We start from the raw sequence: 27,983 nt of genomic DNA on the forward strand, positions 1-27,983 counted from the left end.
TCTCTACCCATACCCTCTGAGGCCAAACTGCCATCATCTGTCATCTGGATTCTAGCTACAACCTCCTACCTTTTGGCCTCCTTTTGTCTATTCTCAGTACAGCAGCCAAGGTGAGCTAAGAAAAATAGACCATGTCTTCTGCTCCAGACTCCCACTGCCTGGAACAGTGTTTACCTGTGCCCTCCCTATGCCTCTGATCCCTTATCCTTTTATTCCATTCATTTCTCGTATCCATTTAACACTGCTTTTCTGGACCTTTCTAGAAGAGTTAACACACAAGTACGTTTTCCCAGGCAATCAAGGGAACATTGCACAGGCTGTTAGAAAGCTCTTTCCCAAGAGATCTGTAGTAAATTTGCGCCCATCACTGACACCCACCTCCTTCCGTTCTTTTCTCAAACCACACTTCCTATGTAACATTGCAACATGTCACCTGTCCCCCAATTCCTCTTCCCCTTCCTTCCTTGATTTCTTTTCTTCATAATACTTACCACTATCTATTGTACTTTTTTTTTCTGTACATTATTATTTGTAAGCTCCATGGGTTGGTTCACTGTTGCATGCCAGGTCTCACCAAAGAATGCATCATAATTTGTCACAGAATCCCATGAGACCCTTGGAAAGTTGATGCTGATAACAATCCTCACAGAATCCCCCACAGTTCTAGCACGCTAGTAGATATCTGGACCCTCAGAGTGTACCCCACCTTTCCCAGGGGAATCTTTGTAACAGAAACAGGTGTATTCCTGTAGATCACAGCCCCTTCTGTTTTTAAAAGCAGTGGTCCAAGTGTTTGGCCCAGCTTCCTTTTGTTGAAACTTCATCACAACCAGCAGCTCTCATTCCACATACTTTTGAAGCTTTTCCTTGTATAGTCTGTACAAATATGATTCTAAATGTTTTCTTCAGAGTTTCAGGTAGCATTGTGTATAGTTAATTTTTATATTTCCAAAATTATAATATGAATCTGAACACCCTCCATTATTTGACTAACTTCTGTGAACGCTGGATGAACCACATACATATAATTCCATAAGTATTTACTGAGCATGTTCTGTATGCTAGACTCTGTTCTAAGGGCTGAAATACAGAAGTGAACTTAAAGAGGCTCTTTGTCCAATGGGAAGAGACAGACAATAGACAAACAAACAGATATACACATATTACATGTGAAGTGATGATGACTACTACAATTATAATATAGAAAAAGGCTGATAAATAGTGGAAAGGAATCTTGTTCTAGATTTTAAAATAATATGTAGGCTTTTTAGAGAGCAGAGATCTAAATGAAGACAGTCATGGAAATATATGGGTTGAGAGCGGCCCAGTAGAGGAAAATGCAGAATGCCTAGGTGGTCAATGAATAGCAAGGAATTTAGTGTGGCTGGAGCAGCAGTGAAGAAGGTGTGGGAGAAGAGGTAAGAAACATGAAAAGATGCAATATTGTGAAGGACCTCGAATGCCATGTTGAAGACTGGATTTTTCTCTGAGGAAAATAAATCATGGGGGCTCTTGAATCATAGGAATGGTGTGATTGACTTGTATTTAAAAATATTTGTGAGGCTGTTGTCTTGGGTAGTAAGTGTTGAGAGTAGAATCAGAGAGTCCACTTATAATGCTCTTGCAATATTTGAGGTGTGAGACAATTATTTTGAAAATAGAACATGTGTTGCTTTCAGTTTTATAGACCACATATGGGTGGAAATCATATGATGCTTGACTTTTTATTTCTGACTTATTTCACTTAGCATGATATCCTCAAGATCTATCCACGCTGTTACAATTGGCAGTGTTTCCTATTTTGTATGGCCGAATAGTATTCAAATGCATACATGTACCATATCATTTTTACTCAATCATTTATGGAAGGACACTGGTTGTTTCTTTGTCTTGGTTGCTGTGAATAATGCTGCAGTGAACATTAGGGATGCCTATATCTTTGGGAATAAATGTTTTTTGTGTGTTTTTTTTTTTAATTTAGTTATATACCCAGAAGAGAGGTTACTGGGTCATATGGTAACTCTATTAATTTTTTTTAATTTATATATTTTTATTGATTTTTTACAGAGAGGAGGAAAGAGGGATAGAGAGCTAGAAACGTCGATGAAAGAGAAACATCAACCAGTTGCCTCTTGCACACCCCCTACCGGGGATGTGCCCACAACTAATGTACATGCCCTTGACCGGAATCGAACCTGGGACCTTTCAGTCCGCAGACCGACGCTCTACCACTGAGCCAAACCGGTTTCGGCAACTCTATTAATTTTTTGAGGAGCCTCCATACTGTTTCTATAGTGACTGTACTATTGATAGTTTACATTCCCACCATCAGTGAGTGAGGTTTGCTTTTTTCCCCTTAACCTCTCTAAGAAAACAAACAAAGAAAAACTACTAGACACAGAAAATAGTATGGTGGTTACAAAAGGAAGAGGGGTGGAAGGTAGAAAAGGGGGTCAAATATATGGGTCTTGCACACAATGCGATATACAGATGAGTATCACAGAATTGTACACTTGAAACATTAGTTTTATTAACCAATGCCACTCCAATAAATCTAATTTAAAAAAGGAAAATAGAACATGAATTGCTGATGGACCTGATGTAGGATGCAAGAAGATGGAAAGAGTCGAGGATGAGTCCACACGTAGACTTTAGCAGTTAATTGAGTCTGTTGGACTGCTATAATAGAATACTATAGCCTGGGTGGCTTATAACTACAAAAATGTATTCTTACTGTTCTGGGGGCTGGGAAGTCCAAATCAGGATTACTAGCAGATTTCAACATATGAATTTGGTTGGAGTGGCACAAACTTTCAGTCCATAGGAGCAGTATAAAATAAAAAATATGCCATTTACTGAGCTGAAGAGACCTGTAGGATGATAGGTTGTAGAGGAATGAACTAAGACTCACTTTAACGCAGAACCACTCTTAGCCCTGGTAAACAGGGCCCCTACTCTAGGCTTCATTCCTCAAGAGGCTTTTGTATTGGCATAATTTTTCAGAATTGTCTATGCCACCTTCTACTGCTTTGATTACTCTCAGTATATTTCATTGCTCTTATAATTTGAATGTCCCAAATGATGTGCTTTCTGAAAATTCAATTGTATGTGTAGATAGACTTGAGGTCAATAAGCTTTTTCTTTCTGCTACCTATAACAGCAATTAGAGTAATCAGTGTACTCTAAGACTGATGACAAAACAAGGAACTGAGTAACTTTAAGGCTATGTGAAGTATATTGTCTCTTTTTTTCAAGGGTATAGGCCAACTTAAATCTTATGGTGTAGTGTGAATGTTTAACTTTTTTCCCTATGAGCTCTGCATTCCACAAGATCTAAACCCCAAACTACTGTATGAAGTTGATTGGATACTCACTCGGGTGAATGAAGAAATTAAAATCTAGCTTGTGCGGAGGATATAAGGCTTTTTAGATACTCTTGCCTGTGAGCATATGATGCCAATCAGAATTACTAATGTATTTAATTTGACTTTCAAATTTATATTTTTTCCATAAAAACATTTCCAACAAGTAAATAGCTGTGACTCCTGTGTTCATTTATGGCATTATCCAGCCAGGTTTTGAATATGAGCTCTTATTTACCCTCATGATGGAGTGCCCCTCTGTTGCCTCTCAAAGGTTCAAACTGAGGTTGACATTGCCAAGTGGAACAGGATGGGTGGAGTGGATGGTGTCAGCACTGGAGGTGGATAAAATTGTTGGCAGACTCCAGAATGGGATAATGTCTCCAAAGTGTTTTGAGCTCCTTACTGAAAGACCTTGAATAATTTCCATGTATTATTTTGATTGCGGCAAGAACTATGTAAGGTAATCTGTTCTGCTATCAACAATGACTCCTTTCATTGCAGATTTTTAAAAAGTAGGTATATTTTTAAATGATAAATGGAATAACTTCAAGCTGTCCTTCTGTCAAAGTATTATAAAAAACCTGTCATGTCCAAGTTAGCTGTAAGAACAGCAAACAATAAACAGTAAGTATTAACTCTTCACCAAACAGTGTGCTAAATGCTCTATAGTCACAGCCTCATTTAATCTTTATGACAAACTATGGGCCAATGACCTTTGGCTTAGAGGAGAGGTAAATTTCTACTTTAAAAAGAGGAGAGTGAGGAAGAGTAATTAAATGATATTCTCAAGTTTGTGTCTCTATACATGGGAGAGCCAGGTGGCCTTTTCTCCAGAGTTTGTCACTACTACACTGGATGGCTTAATACCATCCTTTTAAGTGAAAATAGTTTCTTTTAATAGTTTGCTTCGGTAGTGGTATTAGGAACAAAGCTACTAGAATAACTAATGTTTCATTTTAGGAGTATTTTAACTGAAGTAGCTCTTTTAAAATTGAATCTATACCAAAATAAGCTTTCTTTGTATTCTAGCATATGTGCCCAGTCAGAATTAAATTAATGAATGGGGGAAAATGCCTGTGGCTCTTATTTGTCTGATAGCTACTGTATACAAACACTATTCTTGGCATTGCCACAACTCTTTATAGGTTTTATGGCCTTCATCTTATAGATGAATAAATGAGGTATGTAATGGTAAGAATGCTACACCATACCAGTTGTGAAAAATAGATTATTGTCTTGCTTGCTATTTTCAATCATTGATCATAGTGGATCCCTGGAGCTAGATAGTAGTATCTATCTGATAGTGTTTACCTGGTTAGTATATTCTGGGGTAGATGGCTGTACTGAAAAGGTTAGGAGAGATAACTTCTTACATGAAGACGTCCATGTTTGATTACTGTTGTCCATCCTGAGTCTGAAATGGAGAAGTAGTAGTATTGACATTTTTGTCTAATACAATGTTCTACAGAGATAGATTTTTCTATGATATTTTCCAGAAACTTCCACTTGTCCTTCTTTATCATAATAGCTCTTATATCATAGGTCAAAGAAAAACTGTACTAAAGAGGCTGTTCCAACTACCAAGTATGCGTTCCTTCTCTGGCTGCTCCCTGGTGGTCAGTGCACATCATAGCAAACAATACAATGCCCAGTCTCCTGGTCGAACTCTCCCGGGAACACTTTGTATATTAGCCTTTTATATATATATATATATATATATATATATATATATATATATATATATATATGTATGTATGTATATATGTGTATGTATATATATATATATATACATATACACACATACATACATATACACACATACACACACACACACACACACACACACTAGAGACCTGGTGCACGAAATTTGTACATAGGGTACTGGGGGGTTTGTCCCTCAGCCCAACCTCTCGAATCTGGGACCCCTCTCAAAATTAAGTACTGCTGGCTCCCAATTGCTTGCCTGCCTGCCTTCCTGGTTGCCCTGACCACTCTGCCTATCAGCCTGATCACCCCCTAACCACTCCCAAGCCACTCTGATTGATGTCTAATTGCTCCTCTGCCAGCCTGTTTGCTCCACTGCCAGCCTAGTCACCCCTATCTGTCCTCCCCTGCAGGGTTAATTGCCTTCAACTGCCCACCCTTGCAAGCCTGGTCCCTCCCAACTTCCCTCTTCTGCTGGTCATCTTGTGTCTACATAGGGGCAGAATCTTTGACCACCTAGGGGAAGCCATCTTGTGTGTTGGAGTGATGGTCAATCTGCATATTATTCTTTATTAGATAAGATATATACTAGAGGCTCAATGCATGAAATTCATGCAAGAATAGGCCTTCCTTCTTCCGCTGTCAGCACTGGCTTCCCTCCAGCATCCAGGACCCGGGCTTCCCTCACAGCCTGGCTTTGTCTGGAAGGTTGTCCAGTCTAATTAGCATATTATGCTTTTATTATGTGTGGGTGTGTGTGTGTCTGTATGTACACACACTCACACACACACACACACACACACACACATATTCCATCAATTTGACTGCTTCTGTATTTACAGAAGGCAAAAACAACCTTAGTGGCTTCAAAAAATATTAATGAAGACCCTGAGGAAAAGAAAACTTTTTGTACTTAAAATAGTTCAAGCCAAACATTCTCTTTTGATTTTTATATTAACACTTTTATGACTATAGTAAACGTTAATACAATAGTAATGATAATAGTAATGAAGTGTTAATTTATTAATAGTAATCTATGAATAGTAATGTATTCATAGAGAATTTTGGCTAATTTTTCATAAGACTTTTTCATTTTCTTAAATTGCCATGAATTCAAGAATAAATCATTTTATTTCTTAAAACTAACTAATGTAAATAGCAGCCACTGTTTAAAGAAACCTAACGGCATATGAAGGATCTCATGTTCTGTGAATGCATAGACGTTTTTCTTTTCTGAATTCTTTTCATTTATTTTAATGTTTTTATTGGATCAGTTATTGGATTTTTGCATTAAAAATTACTATTCTTACTGCCAACAATAAGATAAAAAATATATACTATTCTTAATTTCTTCAATTTATTTCTCTTTACTTGTGCTACATCTCACTTTTGTTCCTGTTATTTATTACCATCCATGTTTCATAAACTGTTCATAGTTAACATTTCTATTTTTAATCTTCATATACTATTTTATTTATAATAAAATTATTCTTTTGTATTAAAACATTAATGGATGACTATGTGACCATTAAATGCATATGTATGCATTTATTGCTTTAGACACTTATATGTATTTATTTTAAATGTGTTTCAGAGAAGAATGGAGAGAGAGAGAGAGAGAGAGAGAGAAGCATCAATGATGATAATCATTGATTGGCTGTCTCCTGCACACCCCACACTGGGGATTGAGCCTGCAACCCAGGCATGTGCCATTGGCCAGAAATGAACCCAGGACCCTTCAGTCCACAGGCCAACACTCGATTTACTGAGCCAAACCACCTAAGGCTCAAGAAACTTTTAGAAATGGAATTTATATAACTGGGTAGTAAATTTATGTGGTAGATGTTAAGAGCCTCATTTTTTTAATTCTAATAAATATAGACAATTTCATATTGTTCATCATTCTGTTATGTTTCTTTTATTATGACAGATGCCCTATTTTTATGCTTTTTTATAACCCCTCTTTATTTATCTAAGTACTCATAAAATTTACATATTTCCAGAAGGAATCAATATTTTATCATGCTGTATATCCACACTGACATCCAGCACTAATTTTCCATTGAATGCCAAGAACAAGCATTAGCATACATACTAATGTTCTCAATTCTAGAGCTTGTTTTTAATCTTTGTTCAAACATTGCCTGAAAGCAGTTGGGCAAAAGTACTGCACGCATTTTACTTTTCCTTCTGTTTGGCCAAAAAATGTTGAAAAGTAAGTGGTTGCTTTTCTTTTGATTTAATAAATTAAGATGTATCATTCATGGAGTTGAAGATGACTTAACAATACATTAAAATTTTCTTTTTATGTGATTCTAAATAAATTCTTCTTGAACTGCCAGAGCTTGCCCTTGAATCAACCTTGGGACATGGATATTCTGAAAGAAAGGTTTCAAATATTAGCTTTGTTGACTCAGCCCTTCATTCCAGAAAGGTACCCTGGGAGAGAAATGTCCTTAGATTGCTCCACAGGACCCGGGTTCTCATGGGCATCTGCTTCATTAGTGCTGATGCTTTATGTGTTTCTCCCTGTATTTGACTGAAAGAGGAATTAATATCTAAGAAATAACAATATCAGAATGTGGAGGGTTTAACCTTACCCCAAACTGCATCGTGTACATATCTCAGAGGAGATAAAAAAATTAGATTCTTTTGGAAAAGTGTTGGACATCTAATGCCCCCTTAAAACGTCAAATTTAATTTCAAAAGCAAATCATACAATTTCTTAACTCAGATTTTATCTTTTGAGTGGGAGTATTTGATTTGATCATTGATAGTAGTTCTCCATAAGAATACTGGCTATGAAGTGGGATATTTCAGTATCCATACAGACTCTTTACACATAAAATGACTCCTTAAGAAATGGAGTGGAACATGTAACAATCTTTCTGAAAATTTCTACTGTGGATGGTGTTATTTTCCTAGGTAAAACAGTAGTACTTGTCTTTCAAATAATAAGAAACCCTATCCGTCATCATCAGAAATGGTTGATTATATGTATACAAGCCAACCATTATGACTGCTGTAAAATTATATATCTGTGTGTGTGTTATATAACACATAATGTAATAATATATATGTTATATATATAAACACATAGAGGATTTCAGAGAAATCCCCATCAAAATAAGTCTTCCATTTCATTTTAAGTAAGAATGAAAAATGTGAGTAAAGCAGTCCATTTATATCCTACATTAAAGAATGATTCATTATTATTTTTTCAACCAAAGCTCAATATTTGGTGATGTATTTAATCTCATCCTAAAGAAAACTAGAATAGGAGTCAGGGAACTTAGGAAGTCATTTAATCTCTCTTTCATTTCTGCCTACCTCACAGTGTAGCTTCGCAGATGAAATGTAGATAGGAAAATGCTTTGGAATAATAAAGCAGCATAGAAGTGCAAGATAGTATTGCTTTTGTCCTGACTCTATGAAAGTGAACCATTAGAAATCTGATTCCAATGTGGGCATACACTCAGCCATATAACATGGCTTTTTGAAACCCTTATTCTGGATAATAAATCTTTTGTTTTTTATTAGTATCATACACTATCCCACATTAAACAGGATATACCGAATTCAGTAACATGGGGCATTCAATGCCATAAAAATAAATTTAGACTATAGACCTGTTTAAGAATGATGTTGCTGACATATGCAGACAACATTTTTAAACTCAATTCCCTGAAACTTAACAAGTCATTTATAAACTCTCATATATTCTAAGTATTAATATAAGAAAAGTAAGCTTGAATAGGCAGGGATTTTTGTTTAGTTTATTTTTGTATATTTAATAACTATAACAATATTGACTAGTGTGTGATGGCCTAAATGAAAGGTCAACATAGCTTTTTTAAATTTTAGATGTGAATTAACTCATTCTTTCATTTATTTAACAAGCCAAGTAGTTGGGAGGTGTCCACTTTGGTGACTCTGAAGGTTCATATGAAAAATAGAAAACATTAAAACTGGAACAAATGTTCTAGTAATACTTTCAACAATAAAGATTGGGGGGGAAAGAAAGAAAAATAGGAAATTGGTAGGCGAAAAAGTAATTACGCATGCATTTTAAAATAGATCTCTGCATAGTATTATGATATATTAAAGTACTTAATTCTATCTGGAGAGATCAGGAAAGCTTTTCTTGAATAGATGATAAATTGAATCTTAGGTAATGAGTAAGAGTTTTGATTAAGGACAATAATTGAGTATTAAGCGAGGTACTAGTGTTAAGAAACAATTCTTCATTGATCTCTCATATTTATTCATGTCTTACTAGGAAGGCACTGATCACCTTTCTTTAAAAATACATTTTCAAAGTGTTTTTTTTTGCAGTCAGTCTTGACGGATAGAGACAGTGTTCCTTTCTCGAGGAAAAGGCTGTTATGCTTACTGGTCATGATGGAAGTGTTCAAGGTCCCCAAGCAGAGCTCCTGTAATGCTTGGGGAATATGTGAAATAAAATGTTGATGGTGAAAATAAGCCATTTGTCTCTGATCCAAGACACACATATTCTGCCAGCATCCATAAAACTGTGGCAGGGTCACTTAGCATATAGAATAAAATCTCAGCCCTTCACAGCTTTTGACAGTTTTGTTGATGAAAATAATGCTAAAGGATACATGACTTTCTGAAAGGGAAGAATGAGGAATTTCAGGTGGATTAAAGCAATTTGAAGACAGTCCATGGGGATTGGTAACAAACATGTTGACCAGATATCATAGTCTTTTTTTGAGCACTAAATGCTCCTCTACTTAACTGCCTGCTAAGGAGGGGTTGGGATGATAGTTGCAGTCTGATTCCTGGAAAGTAGGTAGGTGCAAAGGCCTGTTGTTGCCATGGTCATGCTAATATTGCTCAGGGCAGGGCAACTTCCTTGGCAATCTGGTAGTCAGCTTCAGGTCCACCCACAGTAACAACTAGCACTAAGATGAGTCTTGGGTGGGTTGAAGGTTCTCTTTCTCTTCCCATCAGCAGTTATTGGGAATGTAGAAGGAAGAAACTTGGCCAACATAACGGGAAGAAACCAGAAACCAGGTGAATGAATCATAAGAAATTTGGTTGGGTTAGGAGATGAGGGATAGAGTATGTAAGGCTTGGTCAGGAGGAATAGCAACAACTGGAATTTCTGACAGCTTAGCTTGTCCTGTAGTCTGTCATGCCAAATTTAGACACAATTGGAGGTGGCAGCAAAGGTCTCTGTGATGTTTTGTTTCTTTATTTGCTTGGTTGTTTGCTGTGAGTTCTGGCTGTTGTATGGGAACTTTGGTCCTCTTTGGGAGATTTCCCTGTGGGAAACTATAGAGGAGTCATTGACTAACATGTGGGTCCTACTGCTCCAGGTTGTATATGTAATCCTGAGATGCAACCCACTAGCAAATGAGACCCAAATAATTGTAGCAAATGTTATAGTCAGCCTTGTAATCTTGCAAAACTCCTTTAGCTCTTACATTATTACTGGATGAAGATTTAAGAGGTGTTCTCTTGATAATGAATTTTGTGCAAGTTAAGCCCCTGTCAGCCAGATGGAACAAACCCTGTTATCCTGATGGAAAACAAAGCAACTCTGGGGTTCCCAAAGTTGAAAAAGATGGTGTCATTAATTATGATTATGATGTTCAATATAGGACTTTGTGTGGAATTATAACATTACAAATTTATTTCATTAAGCTGGTCAGCAGCTGCTCTACTGCCTGAAATTGAAACTAAATGTGCCTTGCTTACTAATTTGGAGCTGATCTCTTCCTCTGTGCCCCCTGATTCTCAACCTTCCTAATTCAACTCTTTAAGGAAAACGATGATTGGTTCTTTGTGATCACTCATCTGAGGATGCTAGAGAACTTTGGGGGAGAGAAAGAACTCAAACTTTTATGGCTTTCTTTGATAAAAATGCCAAAATCATCACCTTATTCAGACCTGTTGTGGGAGTCCTGATTCAATTGATGGGGTTTGGGCAGTGCTCACAGCGGGAAAGGAGAAGCCAAAGTAACCTTTTGGGTGGGGCCTTAGGATGGGGCCTTTGGGGTCAATTCAGTGTAGTTTGATTGCTTCCACAGTTGAATGTATAGTAAAAATTAGTGTGTGATTTGATTGCAATTCTATGTCTCGTAAGTGCCAGAGGGAATCACATCAATTAGGAAGAGCATGTGAAATGAACATATCTTTGGGCTGGGGGAACGGGAGAAGATGTGGCCCTACTGCCCTGATACAGCTACCAGGTATCTTTTGAAAATCAGGTGTTAGCTTGCCGTTGAGCTCTTATTGAAACTGGACACCTGACTCATGGAGGCCTTGGGATTCTCTGGCCCTATTTCCATTGGGGGAGGGAGGGTCAATGTGGACTCAAGATTAACAAGGTAGGACAATTTCAACAGACCTCACTGATGGGATTGGAAATTTATATTCAAGAAAGTGGTCAGTCTGTCCCCAGTGTAATCTCAGCTTTACACAGAAAAAGTAGCAGTTGCCCTCTCCTGCTCACTCTACTGCCAAAAACAAAGGTACTGGCTCAATGGGGCCCTTCTGTTCACAGTGCTTTCCCTAACGCTTGGGCCTGGTTGGATGATGTTTTGGCTAAGCTGAAACCCGATGATGTCCACTGGGCCAATAGTTGTACTACATCTGCAGCAGCTGTGCAGAACTGAAAATGTGTGTGATCTCTATAATCACTTAGTAGAACTCCAAGCCATTCCCATATTGTTACTGACTTGGCTTGTAGTCAGTGGCCTAATTTATGTACCTGGCAGATTAAAGACACCTTTGGGGGTGGGGCTGATTCAATCATCAGAGTCCCATACTCTGGTGAGGCCCACTAGAGTTACAGTGCTGAGTAAGTCTCCATCACCTGGATGACTACCATCACTGATCAGTAAATTATAGTACTGATTATGGCAACGTATCCACTATCATAAAATAGGCACAGGGTAAACCTAAGCTTCTGATGCAGCAGCCACTAATGCCTCGAATTTACTCAGCTGCCTGAATCCAAGGACCCTTAGGTGGTGGAGACATGGCTGAAGTTAGTCCTGGAAGTTGGCCTGATTTTTCTAGTTGGAGTTCTAGTAGCCTTAGTTAAATATCTTATGGTATAAATTGTACATATTTGGTTCCAGCCTTTGTTCATTGGAGGGGCCAACAGAGGAATTTACTGTCCGGAGAATATGCCATACACAAAGATGGTATAAACATGAGGAGTAGATATTAATGAAAAATAATTATCCATAAGTGTTTTGAATTTCTATGTTTTGCAAGTAGAGGTGTGACTGCCTTTCTTCCAGACTATCTTCACAAGAATTTTGTATGTGGAATAGCTCTGAATGATAGAAATATATTTCTGGAACAAGAGGTGAGTGTGCTTAAAGCCTTGAATGATAGAGATAGTGTCTTCCTTTTAATCAAAAGGCAGGTATGCTCATGGGTCAGGCATACTAAACATAATGTCTACCTCTGTTGCCAAAGGAGGCAAATTCTTACTGCACATTACTTACAGTTCAGGTTGTCTATGCTTGGACTTCTTTTCCTGGAATGCAACTGATTGCCCGTGCAAGCATCATATGGTCCTCTTTGCTTCTTTAGGTGAGAGTTGAGGCTTGGGAAATCAGCACAAGCACTGATTCTCTAGCTCAGTGGTTCTCAACCTTTTTAATGCCGTGACCCTTTAATACAGTTCCTCATGTTGTGGTGACCCCCAACCAATCGCGACCCACAAGTTGAGAAGAGCTAGCAAGGTCGCCAAAGACCATCAGAAAACACTGATATTTACATTATAATTCATAATAGTAGCAAAACTACAGTTATAAAGTAGCATCGAAAATAATTTTATGGTTGAGGGTCACCACAACATGAGGAACTGTATTAAAGGGTTGCGACATTAAAAAGGTTCAAAGCTACTGCTATTTATTGTGAATTAATAAATTTTCTTTTCTGACTTAGGAGTCTGTGCCTTTTGTTAGCATCCACGGCAGGCTCACTTATTAGCTTGCATGTAGGGGTAGTTCAATAAACTTAAGAAAATAAGTGTTTGTTTATTGATTAAATAGGACATTAGACATGGTTAAAATTGAATCTTTTTGGGGTCTGGAATGCTTCAATTCAATTTTCATTACTTCTAATGGGAAAAAAATGAGTCAGTTGTTGAACAAACAGCTTCTGAAACAGCATTCCAGAATGAATTAATATTGAGAACTGAGGTCCACTCTATACTTCTACTCTCAGTGGTATGAAATAGCTTACATTTATTTTTGTCCATAAAAGTAAAAAATATTTTCTTCTTCTTGGCATGGAATTCTTATTTAAGCAGTGATTTGGGGATGTAAGCACTTTTATGGTTTTTGTTTTTGTTTTTGTTTTCATTAGCTCCCAGATTTGCCATAGTCATCTGCATTAAGCTGACTGAAGTGAAAAGAACATGGGGGAATGTGTGTGGAATATTTTAATGGGCCAAGCTTAAAATGGTACATATCACTCACTTTCATTGACTAGAACTTGTTCAAACATTACTCTTAGATGGGGAGAAACGTGGTCTAGTCCTGTGTCCATGAAAAAGAGAAATGAGTTTAGTGGGAAGTTTTTTTCCCCACAGATGGAATGTATTTCCAACCAACAGATGTGAAAATAAGCAAGACATGTCTTTAGCATGGCTAAGATCATAGGCTGTATGAAGTAGAGATTGGTAGATGATGAGAGGCTAGTCATGAATCATCTTTGACCTTAAGTTGATCTCTCTGAAGGTGACTGGCAAATGCTGAAGGATTTTAATCTTGGAATAACAAGATTAAGGGAGAATATTTATGAAGCTATAGCAACAGAGTGAGAAAAATGACAATTTTAATGAAACCAGTGACAAAAGAGATTCACTAATACAATACAAGTAATTATTGAGCACTCTCTGAGGGTCATGAATAGTGATGGTGGCACGGGAAATTGGACTGGAACACAAGGCAGGATGGTTCCTGGGTTCTTTGTCTGGTGGAGTCAAAGAATGAAACCAGGGAAGAAAGGTGCTTTAGTGAAAGGTGGAAATTAATTGAGAAACAAGTACATGGGGAGGAGGAAAGAGTCCTGCTAAGTCCCTTTCCCTTCAATGTATAAAGGCTGCAGATCTTTGTCCCTTGATATCCCCTCTGATTGGTCACTGCCCCTTTTAGATTGGCTACTATAGCAACTCCAGAGCTCAAACCTCAAGTGAAGTAAGTGAGGTTCCCTCCTTCTTCTCCCTTATTGTTTTCCTCTTCCCTCTGGGATCTCTTCTTCTCTCTCTGAATGAGGGGCTTCCATCCCTTTATTGTGCAAATGTATACCTTTCTGTAGTCCTCAGCTCCCTTATCTTATGGAAATGTACCCTTTGTAACTCTGTAGCCCTGTGCTTTTCCCATGGACCCCTTAGACTTCTAAACCTTCCTATTTTATAGCTAAAAACTTCTTTCGGTGGGTACTAGATGTTTGCCAAAATGAAACCAGTAACAAAAGGACCAGTGAGATACCAGTGGTAAGAAAGAAGGTAAAGAATAGTATGTGGCCGAAACCAGTTTGGCTCAGTGGCTAGAGCATCAGCCTGCGGAATGAAGGGTCCTGGGTTCGATTCTGGTCAAAGGGCATGTACCTTGGTTGTGGGCACATCCCCAGAGGGGGCGTGCAAGAGGCAGCTGATCGATGATTCTCTATCATCGATGTTTCTAACTATCTCTCTCCCTCTCTGTAAGAAATCAATCAAATAAAAAAAAAAAAAGAATAGTATGTGTGGGAGTATGTATGAGGAGAGGCATGAGGTAGGAAAATAATGGGATCAGTTTTAAATCATTGAACTCCATGTGCTTGTACAATGGTTAGGTGGCTATGCCAAGCAGGTATTGTTTTTGTACAGCTGTGTCTCCTTAGAAAAGTCAGTACAGAGTTGGTAATGCACAGGAAGAGACTAAAGAGCACCAAGATGGGGGTCTCATTACACATATTGACTCTTTGTGTTATTTATTTTTCTGTTTAAAAGGAAACCTTGTTACTCTTTGATTTACTGAACACATTCTGACTTTTTTTTTTCTGATTTCTCCGGTATTCGGGTAGAGTTAGTAAGTACCCATAGCTGAAAGATGTAATAGTAGCATAAGATTAAAGAAGAAATGTAAAATAATATTAAGTGAGCATCTATTCTGCTTTGACTAAAATGGCTATCATTGGTGGTGGTCTGTAATATCTTCAGATTGGTTGTTACTTCTGCTAGCTACACCAGTGATGTATTAGAAAGTCTCAAGCTCTGTAATTGTGCACATCATATTGCTATCAGCTTAATAATCATAGTTTCCGCTTCTTTCTGGTTAAACGCTGCTGTCTTGTAAAGGAGTACTCTTCATCCATGTATGCTCCGAGCTAATTGCTGTTGCAAATGCAGCTTGAGTTTACAATCAACAATAATGAGACCACATGATTTAAGATTACCTAGTTTTGTTTTTTGCTTTATTTCCATCTTTTGCAGTTTTAGGACTGGAGGTAATAAGAAAGAGGAGTGAGCTTCTCTTTATTTACTCCCCTTTTCCTTTCTTTATTGCCTGGTTGAAATTATGGCCATTCTTGGAAGTGAAACATGATTTCATGACTGCTATTTCAGACTGAGCCTAAAGCTCAGGAAGGCCATATATCCCTTATCCATCCTCCACCCTCCAACTTAACCTCGTGCATCATAATCTGTTCAGAAGATGCAGAAATGAGAATTCTGTTTTCTCTTTGCTTAATTTTTGCATATTGAATTGCCCAATTTCATGGAAATGGTAGAGGGCGGTATGTAAACATTATAACAGGAATCATCTGGGTTCTTCCACTGAGTGAGTTAGAAGAGGATGCTAATTAAACCATATAACAGTTTTGGATTCTAAAAGAGCCAGTGAGCATTTTTCTATGTCATAGAAACAAACTGGATTTTGCATGATAAACTGTCACTTCACTAGTGCATTTTCTTGTTACAAGGACAGGGTAAAACTATAAATTGTTCCACCTAAATTTACAAAGCCTTGAAGTACAGGTCCTGCTGACTAGGTTGATCCCATCCGCTATCCATCTGAAGAACTTGATAATGAGTTATCCAGACTTAATTTGGCTTGGAGATACCAGGATATTGTGCTGGTTCAGTCTGAAAAGATGTAGCCTACTGCTAGTTTTAATTGCAGTGTGATGTTTAGAAAGGCTGTTCCTATTTTTTCTATTTTAAACTAGTGTCCTAAATATGGTGTGTCCATACTGCTTAGTTTCAGGACACAGGCTCCAGATTCCAGACACTCTTGCCATTTCAGATTTGGCAGGAAGGTAGGACAGGGTGATATGTTGGGCTGGAACTAGACTGTTTCCAGTGGGATGCGAAGGGCTAGGTTCTACTGGGCCAGGGGTTCTGTTTGGAGGTGCTGGTTGTGGTGTGTGATACAAAAAGACAAACAAACAAACAAAAAAAGGACACCTTTATTTCTAGCCTCAGGCTTCCAGGTGCAAGCCAGAATCCCAATTCCACGTTCCTCAAGTACCAGGGTATAGAGGGCAGCATCTTGTATGACTGTGCGTGGTAGAAGTCTCTTAATACAAACACCTACTTTTTCCATGAACCCTAACAATGGTTAGTAAATCATCACATGTAGAATTACTCAACAGATTTGCTTTTTGGATTCTGAGTAAATCACCATTTCCATGTATATCTTGGCAATTAATCTTTGAATTTTATCATAATTAGATTGGACTTTTATCATAATTAGATTGAATATCATAAAGTTATAAGAGAAAAAAAACACACACACCTCATATTGCCAATAACATTAACTTGGTATTTAGATTACGTAGTATTATTGCATTGATTTTTTACCACTTTAAATTTCTGGGGTGAGAATTTAATTTCACAAATTGTAGTAGTTTGAATTTTTTAATGAGCAAGTTTGATGGTTTAATGGTTTTCTGTTTTCCTTGCCTTGTTCTTTCCATCACAGGAAGCGTCCCAGGTATCTGGACTCCCCGAGTATGTTAAAATAGTAGAAGTTGGACCTCGGGATGGATTGCAGAATGAAAAGGTAGCTTAATATAACTTTTGCACAATCACTTATGTTAAATTAAATATTAATGTTTTAAGGCTCTAAAAGACTTATATTTCATATGCTACAATATAATATTTGTTCTCAATTGTTAGTTGAATTTATAAATCTTAACTAGGACTTGCTTTCAGTTAGGAAGTAATTTTCTGTTTGTTTCAATAGATCCTTTACAAATTATTTTTAATGTTTTAAACATTAAAAATTACAAATAATTTTTAATGTTTTCCTAGGTTATAGTTCCTACAGATATAAAAATTGAATTTATCAATCAACTTTCCCAAACTGGCCTGTCTGTAATAGAAGTGACCAGCTTTGTGTCTTCCAAATGGGTACCACAGGTATGTAAATCCATAATTCCTTATCTGGATTCTTAATTCAGCTTTGCTAAGATTTAGAAAGCAATGTGATGTACATTGTGATATAACTATTAATTTGTTACCGTCTTACAAAGTTTTAGCTCATACACTGAGTTAAGATTAAGGGAAAAACCCTTTGATGAAATAAGTTATATAAATTAAGTCCTAAAAAGTTACTTAGAATTCTACATTAATTCCACGTGAGTATATGGTTCAACATCATGAGCATAAGGCTGGTCCCTGACTTCTTTCACCCCCACTCAGTTTAAGATTCCCCTGAGATTCTGCCTTAAGCAGTGTTCTCTGGGCTCTTTTGCCTATCCTCCCAACATTAATAGTCGCTTCTTAGAGGATGACAAATCTGTGTTTCTAGTCTTCCCTTTTCTGGTAAACTTCAGCTACATGTACCACCAGCACCTCAAACCAGTGGGTTCAAAATCAAACTCATTGTCCATCCTACTGTATGTTAATAGCTAAATTGTTCCCTTTGAAATCTTATACTTGAATGTTCAATGGGTTGTCTCCTATATCTAGTCAGTGACTAGCTCATACAAATTCTTATTCCTCCCTAAAGCATATACCATCTTTTCTTTTCAATCCCATTGATACATTAGTAGCCCACACCCTCATTGACAAATTTTTGTGGTAGTCCCTTAAATGATATCCATACGCATTGTTTCTCCTTAATTTCATATATATACAATATATTGAAATATTTCCCCAAAATGTACACACACTTTGAATGATTATAAAGCCAGTGTTTATCAATATACAATTCATTTTCAAAATTTAAAATAATCTAATGAAATTAATATTTTTTTGTTAATGCCTATTTTCAAACTGATGACCATTCTGGTCCAGGCACTGCTGATAATGCAAATCATTTCCTTCAGTATTTTTTGCCCTCAATTTGCCAACTATTGCCAGTTTTGTGCTGTAAACTTTATCTTTTATGTATCTCCATAAAAAAGTCTAGTGGCTTATTTTTTTTTTTTTGTTCAAACCTTAGTCTGGCTTTACCCAATATTCAGACAAGTTAAACCTGAAAAGTAAAGAAAATTAAGTTAGTTGTTAAAGTACGTATATATTTTGGGGGGATACCTGCTGTCTCCCCAATATATATATATATACACACACATACACATACACACACACACACACACACACATACATACATACTTTGAATTATTATAAAGGCAGTGTTTGTACTTCAACTGTGTTTTAAAACTTCCAGTAGAATTTTAGGATGGATTTCATTTTTTATTTTTAACTTATGTTTATTATTGAAACTATTACAGATGTCCCTTGGCCCATTGACTCCTTCAAGCCAGCTCTTGCCCCTGCCCCCTAGGCCTTCACCACATATATCTATGGGTTATGCCTATATGCATATAAATTCTTTGGTTAAACTCTTCTCCTTACATCCAACCACCCCAGCCTTCCCTCTGCAATTCATTAGACAGTTCCATGCTTCTATGTCTCTGGATCTATTTTGTTCATCACTTTATTTTGTTCTTTAGATTCCACATATGAGTGAGATCATGTGATTCTTGTCTTTCTCTGACTGGCTTATTTCCTTTGTTCAAAGCTTAGTCTGGCTGAAAAGAAAGAAACATCAATTGAGCTGTCAGTAAAGTGTGTATACATGTTTTGAGGACAACCTGTATTTTCCCACTCCTAAAATAATCTCCCAGAAATACCAGCCTTCTCAAACTTCTTTAGAGTTCCTTTCTCCCCATTGAAAAGGTCAGGAAACTTTGGCCTGGTATTCAAGGTGTGTGTATGTTTTTTTTTGTTTGTTTGTTTGTTTTTTTGTTTGTTTTTCCCCTGAGCTCTTTTTTCCTTTCCAGTCTTAACTCTTTTTTCCCATTCATTTTGCTGAAGCCCTGCCCAATCAAATTGCTTTTTGTTTTCCATTTACATGTCCTGCCTCTTTGGCACTTTAATTATTTATTAATACTTGCTCATGAGCATCTCAATTTCTGCATTGCTCTGAAGTTATAACAGAATGATGTGCAAAGTCTTAAAACATTAAAGTCTTTTTAATTGCAAGACATAGGAAGCAACCTGGCTCAGTGGTTGAGCACTATGACCCTCTCAGTGATTCCCTCTCATTATTGATGTTTCTATCTCTCTTTTCCTCTCCCTTTTTTTCTGAAAACAATAAAAATATATTTTACAAAGGACATTGGAAGCAACAGAAACCACAGTATAATTATTAGTATTAGTAATATGTCACTTTTCATGGAGTCAGTATTCAAATAGCAGTTACTTTTGTTCATTCTCCAAATAGAACATAATTTTTCTTTTATCTCATTATTGTTTATAATCATATTTTTTGTAAATATTTTTCAATAATCTTCTTCTTGGACTATAAGCCTTATAGAGACAGTGATGTGTCTCTCTTGTTTATTGTGCCCCTTGTGTTTGGTGTCTAGTGAGTAGGTGTTCAGTAAGTAATTGTGAAATGGTTAGTGAATCAATTAGCCTGAAAAAATAGCACATTACTTTCCATTCTTTGGTTTGGACAAGTGACTTTTACTTTTGGTCACATATTTGGTCCTGTTTAATGAAGATCACAAATATTTTCCTTAGCTTGATGAGACTGTACATATTTTCTTTATATTTCCACTCTGTAAAATACTACCTATTATTATTTCACTTACTGTCATTAATTTTAAAAGAATGTGAGACCCTTTTATCATCTCTAAGACTTCATGATATTGCTGCCCTGTTTGATTCAGCTGGTGCTCAGTCCACAGACTTGATTATTTTGGTGGATAGACCCTGATTCTGGTATCACTTTAGAATAAGGGTGAAGAAAGAAAAGAGTTCATGGTAATATTAATTAATGACTAATGAAAGGGATATGTCAGACATTACATTTTACTAGTCCTCCTCAATATATTTTTATTTCCCAGTAGTTTTCTAAAACTGCCTACAAAGTAGTCTTCTTTCCTATAATAATGCTCATTGGTCACATTTATTATTAAGCAACACTGGAAATTGATTGGTGGATCATTGTTCAGATTGGTGGAGAACACACCCAGTGGCCTTTAGCAGGAAAAGGATAGGACCCTTTCTAGAGGGCCATACTTCTTGCTCAAATAGTGAAGAGAAAAGATGGACAAAACAATAGGGAAGCAGTCCTCTGTGAGCAGTAAAGGGAAAATGCCTTCTGGCCTCGCATTAAGTAGATACATGTGATGGAACCATAAAATAACATGATTTATTCTGGACTTTGTCCTGCGGTGAATTTGGGACTTAACCTATTGAGACTTAGTGAACTCTTCCTAGGCTCAAAGTATTATGGAATAAATGATGTAATTCTCCACATAGCTCTTGAGGACAGCTGCAGTGAGGTACACTTTCCTCTGGTACTGTCTTCCTGTCTACATTCCTCCTTGAGCTGGAGCAAGTGACGTAACCTCTTTGAACCTTGGAAATCCCAGCAGTGATGCCTGCAGCCTGGGAGGTTCAGGGCAGCAAGGCCCTGGGACTCCTGACTAGTGTCAGTAATGAATGCCTGACTGATGGACAGACTGACTGACCTTCTTGGGCTCCACAGAAATTCATTACCTTCACTCTTTTTCTTCTCTCTTAGCCTTTTTCTTAAAGCTTAAGATATGTGTTTAGTTTAAATATTTGGACCCAATCTGAATAATTTAAGATACTAATCTTTCAAATTATAAAGAATATGTTGTATATTTCACTTTTATTACTCACCTGGTTACATGCATTTGTAAACAAAACAAAAAAAAGATTTTTAGATAAATCATCTATCTATAAAAGCTGTGTGACATGATGAGGTTCCTATTCTAAAATTACACTGGTCACTTACTACAGAACATATCAAGTGTATGTCAAAAGGCAATATTGAGCTGTAGTTGGTTTGGCTCAGTGGAAAGAGTGTCAGCCCACACAGTCTGAATGGTTGTGGGTTTGATTCCGACCAAAGGCATGTTCCTCTATTGCAGGCTAGATCTCTGGCCCTGGTCAGTGCATGTGGGAGGCAACCAATTGATGTGTCTATCTCACATCCATGTTCTCTTCGTCTCTCCCCCTCCCTTCCACTCTTTCTAAAAATCAATGGGAAAATATCCTCAAGTGAGGATTAATAACAAAAAGGCAATATTTTGAATATTCCACTTTTGCTATTTTATTTTCCATAGTTGTGTTTGTGTTTTAAAAATCACTGGGCTTGACTAAGCAGAGCAATTTTTTTATTGTTGTAGCTGCAGATCATCTCATTTTTTAACTGCTGATTTTATACCAATAAAAAAGGCCTTAAGTGAGAAGAACTTAAGTGAGTTATCACAGTGATAACTCCTCTTTTGAAATTTTATATCTTTCATATTTTAGAAGACACTGTTATGACATCAGACTCACCTCACTTAAAGTCATGTCTGAGGTCTGTGACAGAACAACCTTAGTACTACAGTTTATGTGTAATTGTCTGAAGTAACTTCTATTTCTTCTAAAGACTGAGCGTGGCCCCAAACTGGTATTCTATTAACTCTGCATCTTCTGTTTCTTCCCGTCAGACCTAGGTCATGGGAACAGTTCTCTAGTTTATGTTTAGATTGCTGCTTGTTCACTTATTTCTTTTTTTAGTGTTTTAAAGTTTTTATTTATTTTTTACAATTTCCCTCCTACTGTTTTGTTTGGCAGTGGCTTTCTAACTAAATCAGCTAAAGAAAGCTCCCTGTAGCAGGGTGCCATATAAAACAGGATCCCACACCTATACTCTAAATGACCAGAGATGATAAAATACCTGCCATGAAAAAAAAAATGTTCTTTACAACTTATCTAGAAAGAGTTTTCCTTAGTTTTCCTTACGAGAACATTTCGCATGAGTCCAGACAGCCCTCCAACTCAGTGGGACAAACAATAACAGCTGAAAGAAAACATGTTTATAAAAATAGACAGGTTTATGGCAACTTAGAAATGTGGCTCTTAGTAGTCAGCTATTTAAATCGTTATAAATACATTAATTGTAAAAAGTAAACTAGAATTTTACATTCAGCCTGAATTTAGACATGTGGCTTCAAGCATTTTCATTCACATGAGTGATTCAAGTGAACATCATTTATTTAACAATAAGAATACACTAAATGTATACAATGCTTTATGTTTATGTATGTCATATGCAAAGTTTTGGTTATAAATATTTGCTCCCCATTTAATTAATTTTTAACTATTGGAATGGATGAGTCACAAATCTTGACCTGTCAGCAAGGGATAGAAAAAGACTTTCTCTGTAAAAGGAAAAGGAAATAGACATTAAAGACTGTAACAATTATTTACAAATCAGTCTAACACTTAAATATATGGCCCAAGTACAATGTAAGCAGGAAGGAATGTGTAAGCTTTTCCCTACCCTCCTTTTTACTGCATGCTGCAATTAATTCTTTATTGGTAATGAAAACACTTACTGGATTGAAGTTTAAAATGCAGCTTCTCATTGATGAGATGCAGGAGGCTGCAGCTTCTGTTACTGAGTTTCCTCCTGGCTTTATTCCTGGCTCTGCTCTTTTTGAGGGGGATGGGTGTGTGAATAGGCAAGGAAGGGGGTCAATTTAGTGGGAGGTGTTGATTTTTTTTTTTTTTGTGTGTGTGTGTGTGTGTGTGTGTGTGTGTGTTGGGAGGAGAGGGAGAGAGGGGGAGAGAGAGAGAGAGAGAGAGAGAGAGAGAGAGAGAGAGAGAGGGAAACAGAAAGAATGAGATAATGCCCTTGGGCATGCAGACACACAGAGACCCCCAATTCTTTTGCTTATGAAGCACTGTTAGCTGGCAGGGTAATTTTATCATCTGGGAAGTGTTCCAGGGTGAGTCTCATTCATTATAAACCCCAGATGAGTTGGCCTCTGCCATCTCCCCAAGGAAGATCCTGGTGAAATTTACCAAGATCGCAGTTTCCCATTTTATAGGGTTATAGGATTCCTGTTACTCAGCGAGGTTGGGGCTGGACAAGGAGCAAGATTTAACCCAAACTCCATTCAAATGAGACTGGTTTGGAACACGCAGTTCTGGGTTTGGTGCCCGTTTCCACTGCACACTATGTTTGACCCTCCCGTAACCCTTTTCTTATGTGGTACCCTTAGGCCTTCCACAAGTTATTTCTATAATAGAGTTGGATCTGTTTGATTATGACAGTTAGGCTCTGGCCAGTTAAGATCACCCAAACTAGTCATTGGTGGAGTACATCTCCATTTCTTATTCTTTTCTCCGGAATTGGTAGTCTGGGACACACACTAATGCTGCTTCCTGTAAAAAGCTTATATTAAAGAGGTTTGAGGGTATATTCTTATTAACTATAGTTTCTAAATGTACTAGGCTTGTTTCTTTTTTTTTTTTTAAATATGGTCTTGTTGAGTTTAGAGTGAGAGGAAGGGAAAGGGATAGAAAGATAGAAACTGGAAACATTGGTGAGAGTGAAGCATCCAGCCACTGCCTCCTGCACGCCCCCTGCTGGGGATTGAGCCTGCAACCAGGGCATGTGCCCTGACTCAGAATGGAACCGGTGACCACTCAGTGTATGGGTGAGTGCTCAACCACTGAGCCTCACTGGCCAGGCTTGTTTCATTTTCAACTTACTTGAGCATGTTGAATTTCTTCCAGGTCAGATAATTGCCTGTGTGTTCAAAATTTGGTCTCAGAGAATAAAGACATGAAGTTCTCTAGTCAATGACCTTAGATGGTAATTGAAAATTAAATGATGATACAATTGTTCTATGAGAACTATATATATATATAGAAAAATATATTCATTCCTCAGGAAATAGAAAATAAACATACAATAGGTTCTGCCTCATTTTGCTCCCAGCAACAAATGGAATGAACCACAGACTCTTTAGACTAGGGGTGTCGAACTCAATCAGAGAAGGGGCCAAAATCTAAAATCCAGCCTAAATCGCGGGCCGAATGGTTTACTGAACAGTCATAAACTGTCATTGTGATGGAAACGCAGCGGAGTGCAGTGATGACAGCGTGGTGCGGGCCACATTGCAAGGCCTGGCGGGACGGATTTGGCCCGCAGGCCTTGTGTTTGACACATGTGCTTTAGACTCTTCTGTACGTCTGGTGTTTTTCTGCATTGACCAGGTAGCTTGTGGAGAACATTCCAGTTGTATGTTTGTGCAAATGCACGTGTGCATGCGTATTCGAATAAGTGCAATTGTCATGTATTTTTGAAAGCTGGTAAAATTAATGCTGGTACTTTTGATTATCTGCATAACAAATAACTCTACCATTTAGTGGACTAGTAACACTTGTTTGTGCTTGTGGTTTCTGTGGCTGAAGAATTCAGGAATGGCTCAGTTGGGTATCTCTGGCTAGACATCCCTCTGAGACCCTGCTCAGAGCTGGAGCAGAGGAACGAGGAGTCTGGGCGCTGAGCGCTGTGGGCACCTCTCTTTCCCTCTGTGTTCTCAGAGCCTCTCCTCCTGGTCTCTGAACGGGCGGGTGTGGACTTCCTCACAGCACAGCGGCTTTAGACAAAAACAGTGACTCAGAACTGCGAAGGGGAGTGTTGTAAGAGGCAGGGAAAAGTGGTGTGCCGTTTATAGCCAAGCCTTGTAAATCTTACAGCATTGCTCTTTAATAATCTATTAGTGGCACCCAGTTTCAGAGGGAGGGGGACAGATAGCACCTCTTGATAGGGAAGGGCATTTTAGTAGAGCACATGTGAGAGGAAATGTCTCTGGAGCCATTTTTATAACCCGTGACACTTTTTTTTTAATTGAACTCCAAAGTTTGACCACCAGAAATGAAAAGTAGCAATTACGTTTTCCTTGCTTTTTGTTAGCACAAAACAGCTTGCAGTATTTTAAGTTACTATAGTAACATGTTCCTCTACCTTTGCAGCTGGAATCTTCTCCTTTTAAATGAAAATAATCACATTTAATTAACTCAGTTATATGCTTTTGCTCACTAATAATTAAAGAATAAATAAGTTAAGAGAAAAATAAGTTCTGCATTCTAAAAATCCAGAAGGAAGGAAGGAAGGAAGGCAGGCAGGCAGGCAGGCTTTAGCACTGGCAGGGATGCTAATACTTATCTCACTCCTACTCGCTTTATAAAGTTGTTTTGCCTCAATTGGGGTTCAGGTTGGAATTGGAGGGAGAGGTGTGTTGCCTAGACAACTTGCGAGTTGACTGGGAGAAAGCTGCACCCACAGCCCCTTCAGATCTTCCTCCCCTCAACTCTGGCAAAGGCAGAAATAGGGTCCAAGCAGGTGAAACAGTCCTAGGCATATGCTTTCCTAACCATTTCTACTCTGCAGTAAAGCCACCTTTTCCCTGAGGACCAACTTCTAACATGCAGCCCAAAGTAGAGAGGAGGTCCCAGGAGGGGAGACCCACCTTCTACCAGAAGATGGGGCTGGAAAAAATAAAAAAGGCCAGAAAGTAAGAAGTAAACATTAAAGCTTGCAGTTTACCCTCCACGCCCTGAATCCCTGCCACCCACTCCGTAAACAGTGAGCACACACAGGGCAGGAGTCAGGGCCTTCCCTGCAGAATGTTATTTCTATACCTACAAGCTGTGCCTCCACAGCTAGACCTGCTCAGCAGTCCCGCTTCCTGACCGACACCTTTGCAGAGAGTCTGTTGTAGCCTATTTGGCATGCCTGGCATGCACACACGATTCAGGTCAATGTATTAAATGCCTACTTATTTGGAAAGAATAAAGAATAGGAAGGCTTTTGTGTGTGTGTGTGTGTGTGTGTGTGTGTGTGTGTGTGTGTGTGTTTGAGCAAAAGTCAGTGTACTCCAGAAATGAAAAGTAGCAGTTAGATTTTTGTTTGCTTTTTAGTTTCTTTTCTTTTTCTTAAATATGTTTTTATTAATTTCAGAGAGAAGCAGGGAAAGAGGGAGAGAGATAGAAACATGGATGAAAGAGAAACATCAGTTGGCTGCCTCCTACACATCCTACTGAGGATTGAGCCTGAAACCTGAGGCTGTGCCCTGACTGGAAATTGAACAGGCAACTTCCTGGTGCATGGGATGGCTCACACCAGCTGGGCTATTTTATTTTATTTCCAGTATTGATGACGGTATTACAGATGTCCCCCAACTCCTCCCCAACCCCCTTTATCCCAGCCCCCTTTTTGTTAGCATAAAACACCCTGCATTATTTTAAGTTGCTATATTAACATGTTCCTCTAAATTTGCAGTCACATTTTTCTCCTTTTAAATGAAAATAATCACATGCATTCTGAATATTGTTTTAAAATGCAGCAATGTATCTGATTGATATTCTATACTAGTGTTGGTTATACAATAGTATAACTTGCTATAGCTTTACAAAGAGTGATTCCTTTATTCCTGTAAACAATGGGTGGGGTTTGCTTAACCATTTGTTTTTAAGCAGTGATCAACTTGAATGTGTGTTATTTTAAAGTTGCTTCATTGTATCATTAGTACATCATGGTTACTATAGTTGCTTAGAGCAAGCAAATTGCCTGAGGCAGTGATTTTTAACCTTTTTCATCTCTCGGAACACATAAACTAATTACTAATATTCTGTGGCACACCCAAAATATATTATGTTCTTTACTGATCTGACAAAAAATAGGTATAATTTTGATTCATTAATATCAGATGCCTATTGTTGTGTTGGTTATTGTCATTTTTTAAGAAGTTTTATTTGACAATCTAAGAGGAAAGAGATCATTGCCCCTGACTAAACACGTACTGCATGTTTTAAAAATTCTTGTGACACACACCAATGTGCCTCATAAAAAATATATATATATACATGTATATATATGTATGTGTATATATATAATATATATGTGTATATGTTATATACATATATACATATATACATACACACACATATGCGTGTGTGTGTGTGTGTGTGTGTGTGTGTGTATGTGTATATATATAAATTTTTTTACGGAGAGGAAGGGAGAGGGATAGAGAGCCAGAAACATCGATGAGAGAGAAGCATTGATCAGCTGCCTCCTGCATACCTCCTACTAGGGATGTGCCTGCAACCAAGGTACATGCCCTTGACTGAAATCAAATCTGGGACCTTTCAGTCCACAGGCTGATGCTCTATCCACTAAGCCAAAAATGGTTAGGGCTGTTTTTTTGTTGTTGTTGTTTGTTGTTGTTTTTTTTTTTTTATCACTTTATACCTTGGATTTTTCCCCCATTTTTTTTCACCCATTCATCCCTTTCTTTTACTATGTCTCTACTAAAAAACACATTGAGTTCTTTCTTGGACTCTAAAATTGAATAACATATAGTTGATTACAATAACCATAATTTCTACATAATAAGGCAATTATAAAGTAAAAAATAAATAATGGAATTAAATCACTGAAAAGATTAAAACTCACACAAAAGGCATTTTACAGGAAATGAAGATCTGTAAATGAGTTATAATAAAAATCAAACATAGGGATACATTAAGAAGTTTGTTGCTGGCAAACCTTTCCAAGTTCTACCTTCAAGTCTCTTGTTGGCCTTTCAGCAAAGATCTACTTCTGC

The 27,983-nt window shown here is 37.6% G+C and overlaps 1 protein-coding gene across 2 annotated transcripts in view; it reads left to right on the forward strand.

The window, feature by feature from the left end:
- HMGCLL1 (3-hydroxymethyl-3-methylglutaryl-CoA lyase like 1) overlaps positions 1-27,983 on the forward strand; it is a 153,764-nt gene that overhangs the window by 28,565 nt on the left and 97,216 nt on the right. For both annotated transcript variants that reach the window (XM_036414903.2, XM_036414904.2), the window contains exons 2-3: positions 17,027-17,107; positions 17,359-17,466. In XM_036414903.2, coding sequence (XP_036270796.1) covers positions 17,027-17,107; positions 17,359-17,466 — 189 coding nt within the window. The remainder of the gene's footprint in view (positions 1-17,026; positions 17,108-17,358; positions 17,467-27,983) is intronic.

This window comes from Pipistrellus kuhlii, unplaced genomic scaffold (genome assembly GCF_014108245.1).
Source record: "Pipistrellus kuhlii isolate mPipKuh1 unplaced genomic scaffold, mPipKuh1.p scaffold_m20_p_5, whole genome shotgun sequence".
In the NCBI taxonomy this organism is placed as follows: domain Eukaryota; kingdom Metazoa; phylum Chordata; class Mammalia; order Chiroptera; family Vespertilionidae; genus Pipistrellus; species Pipistrellus kuhlii.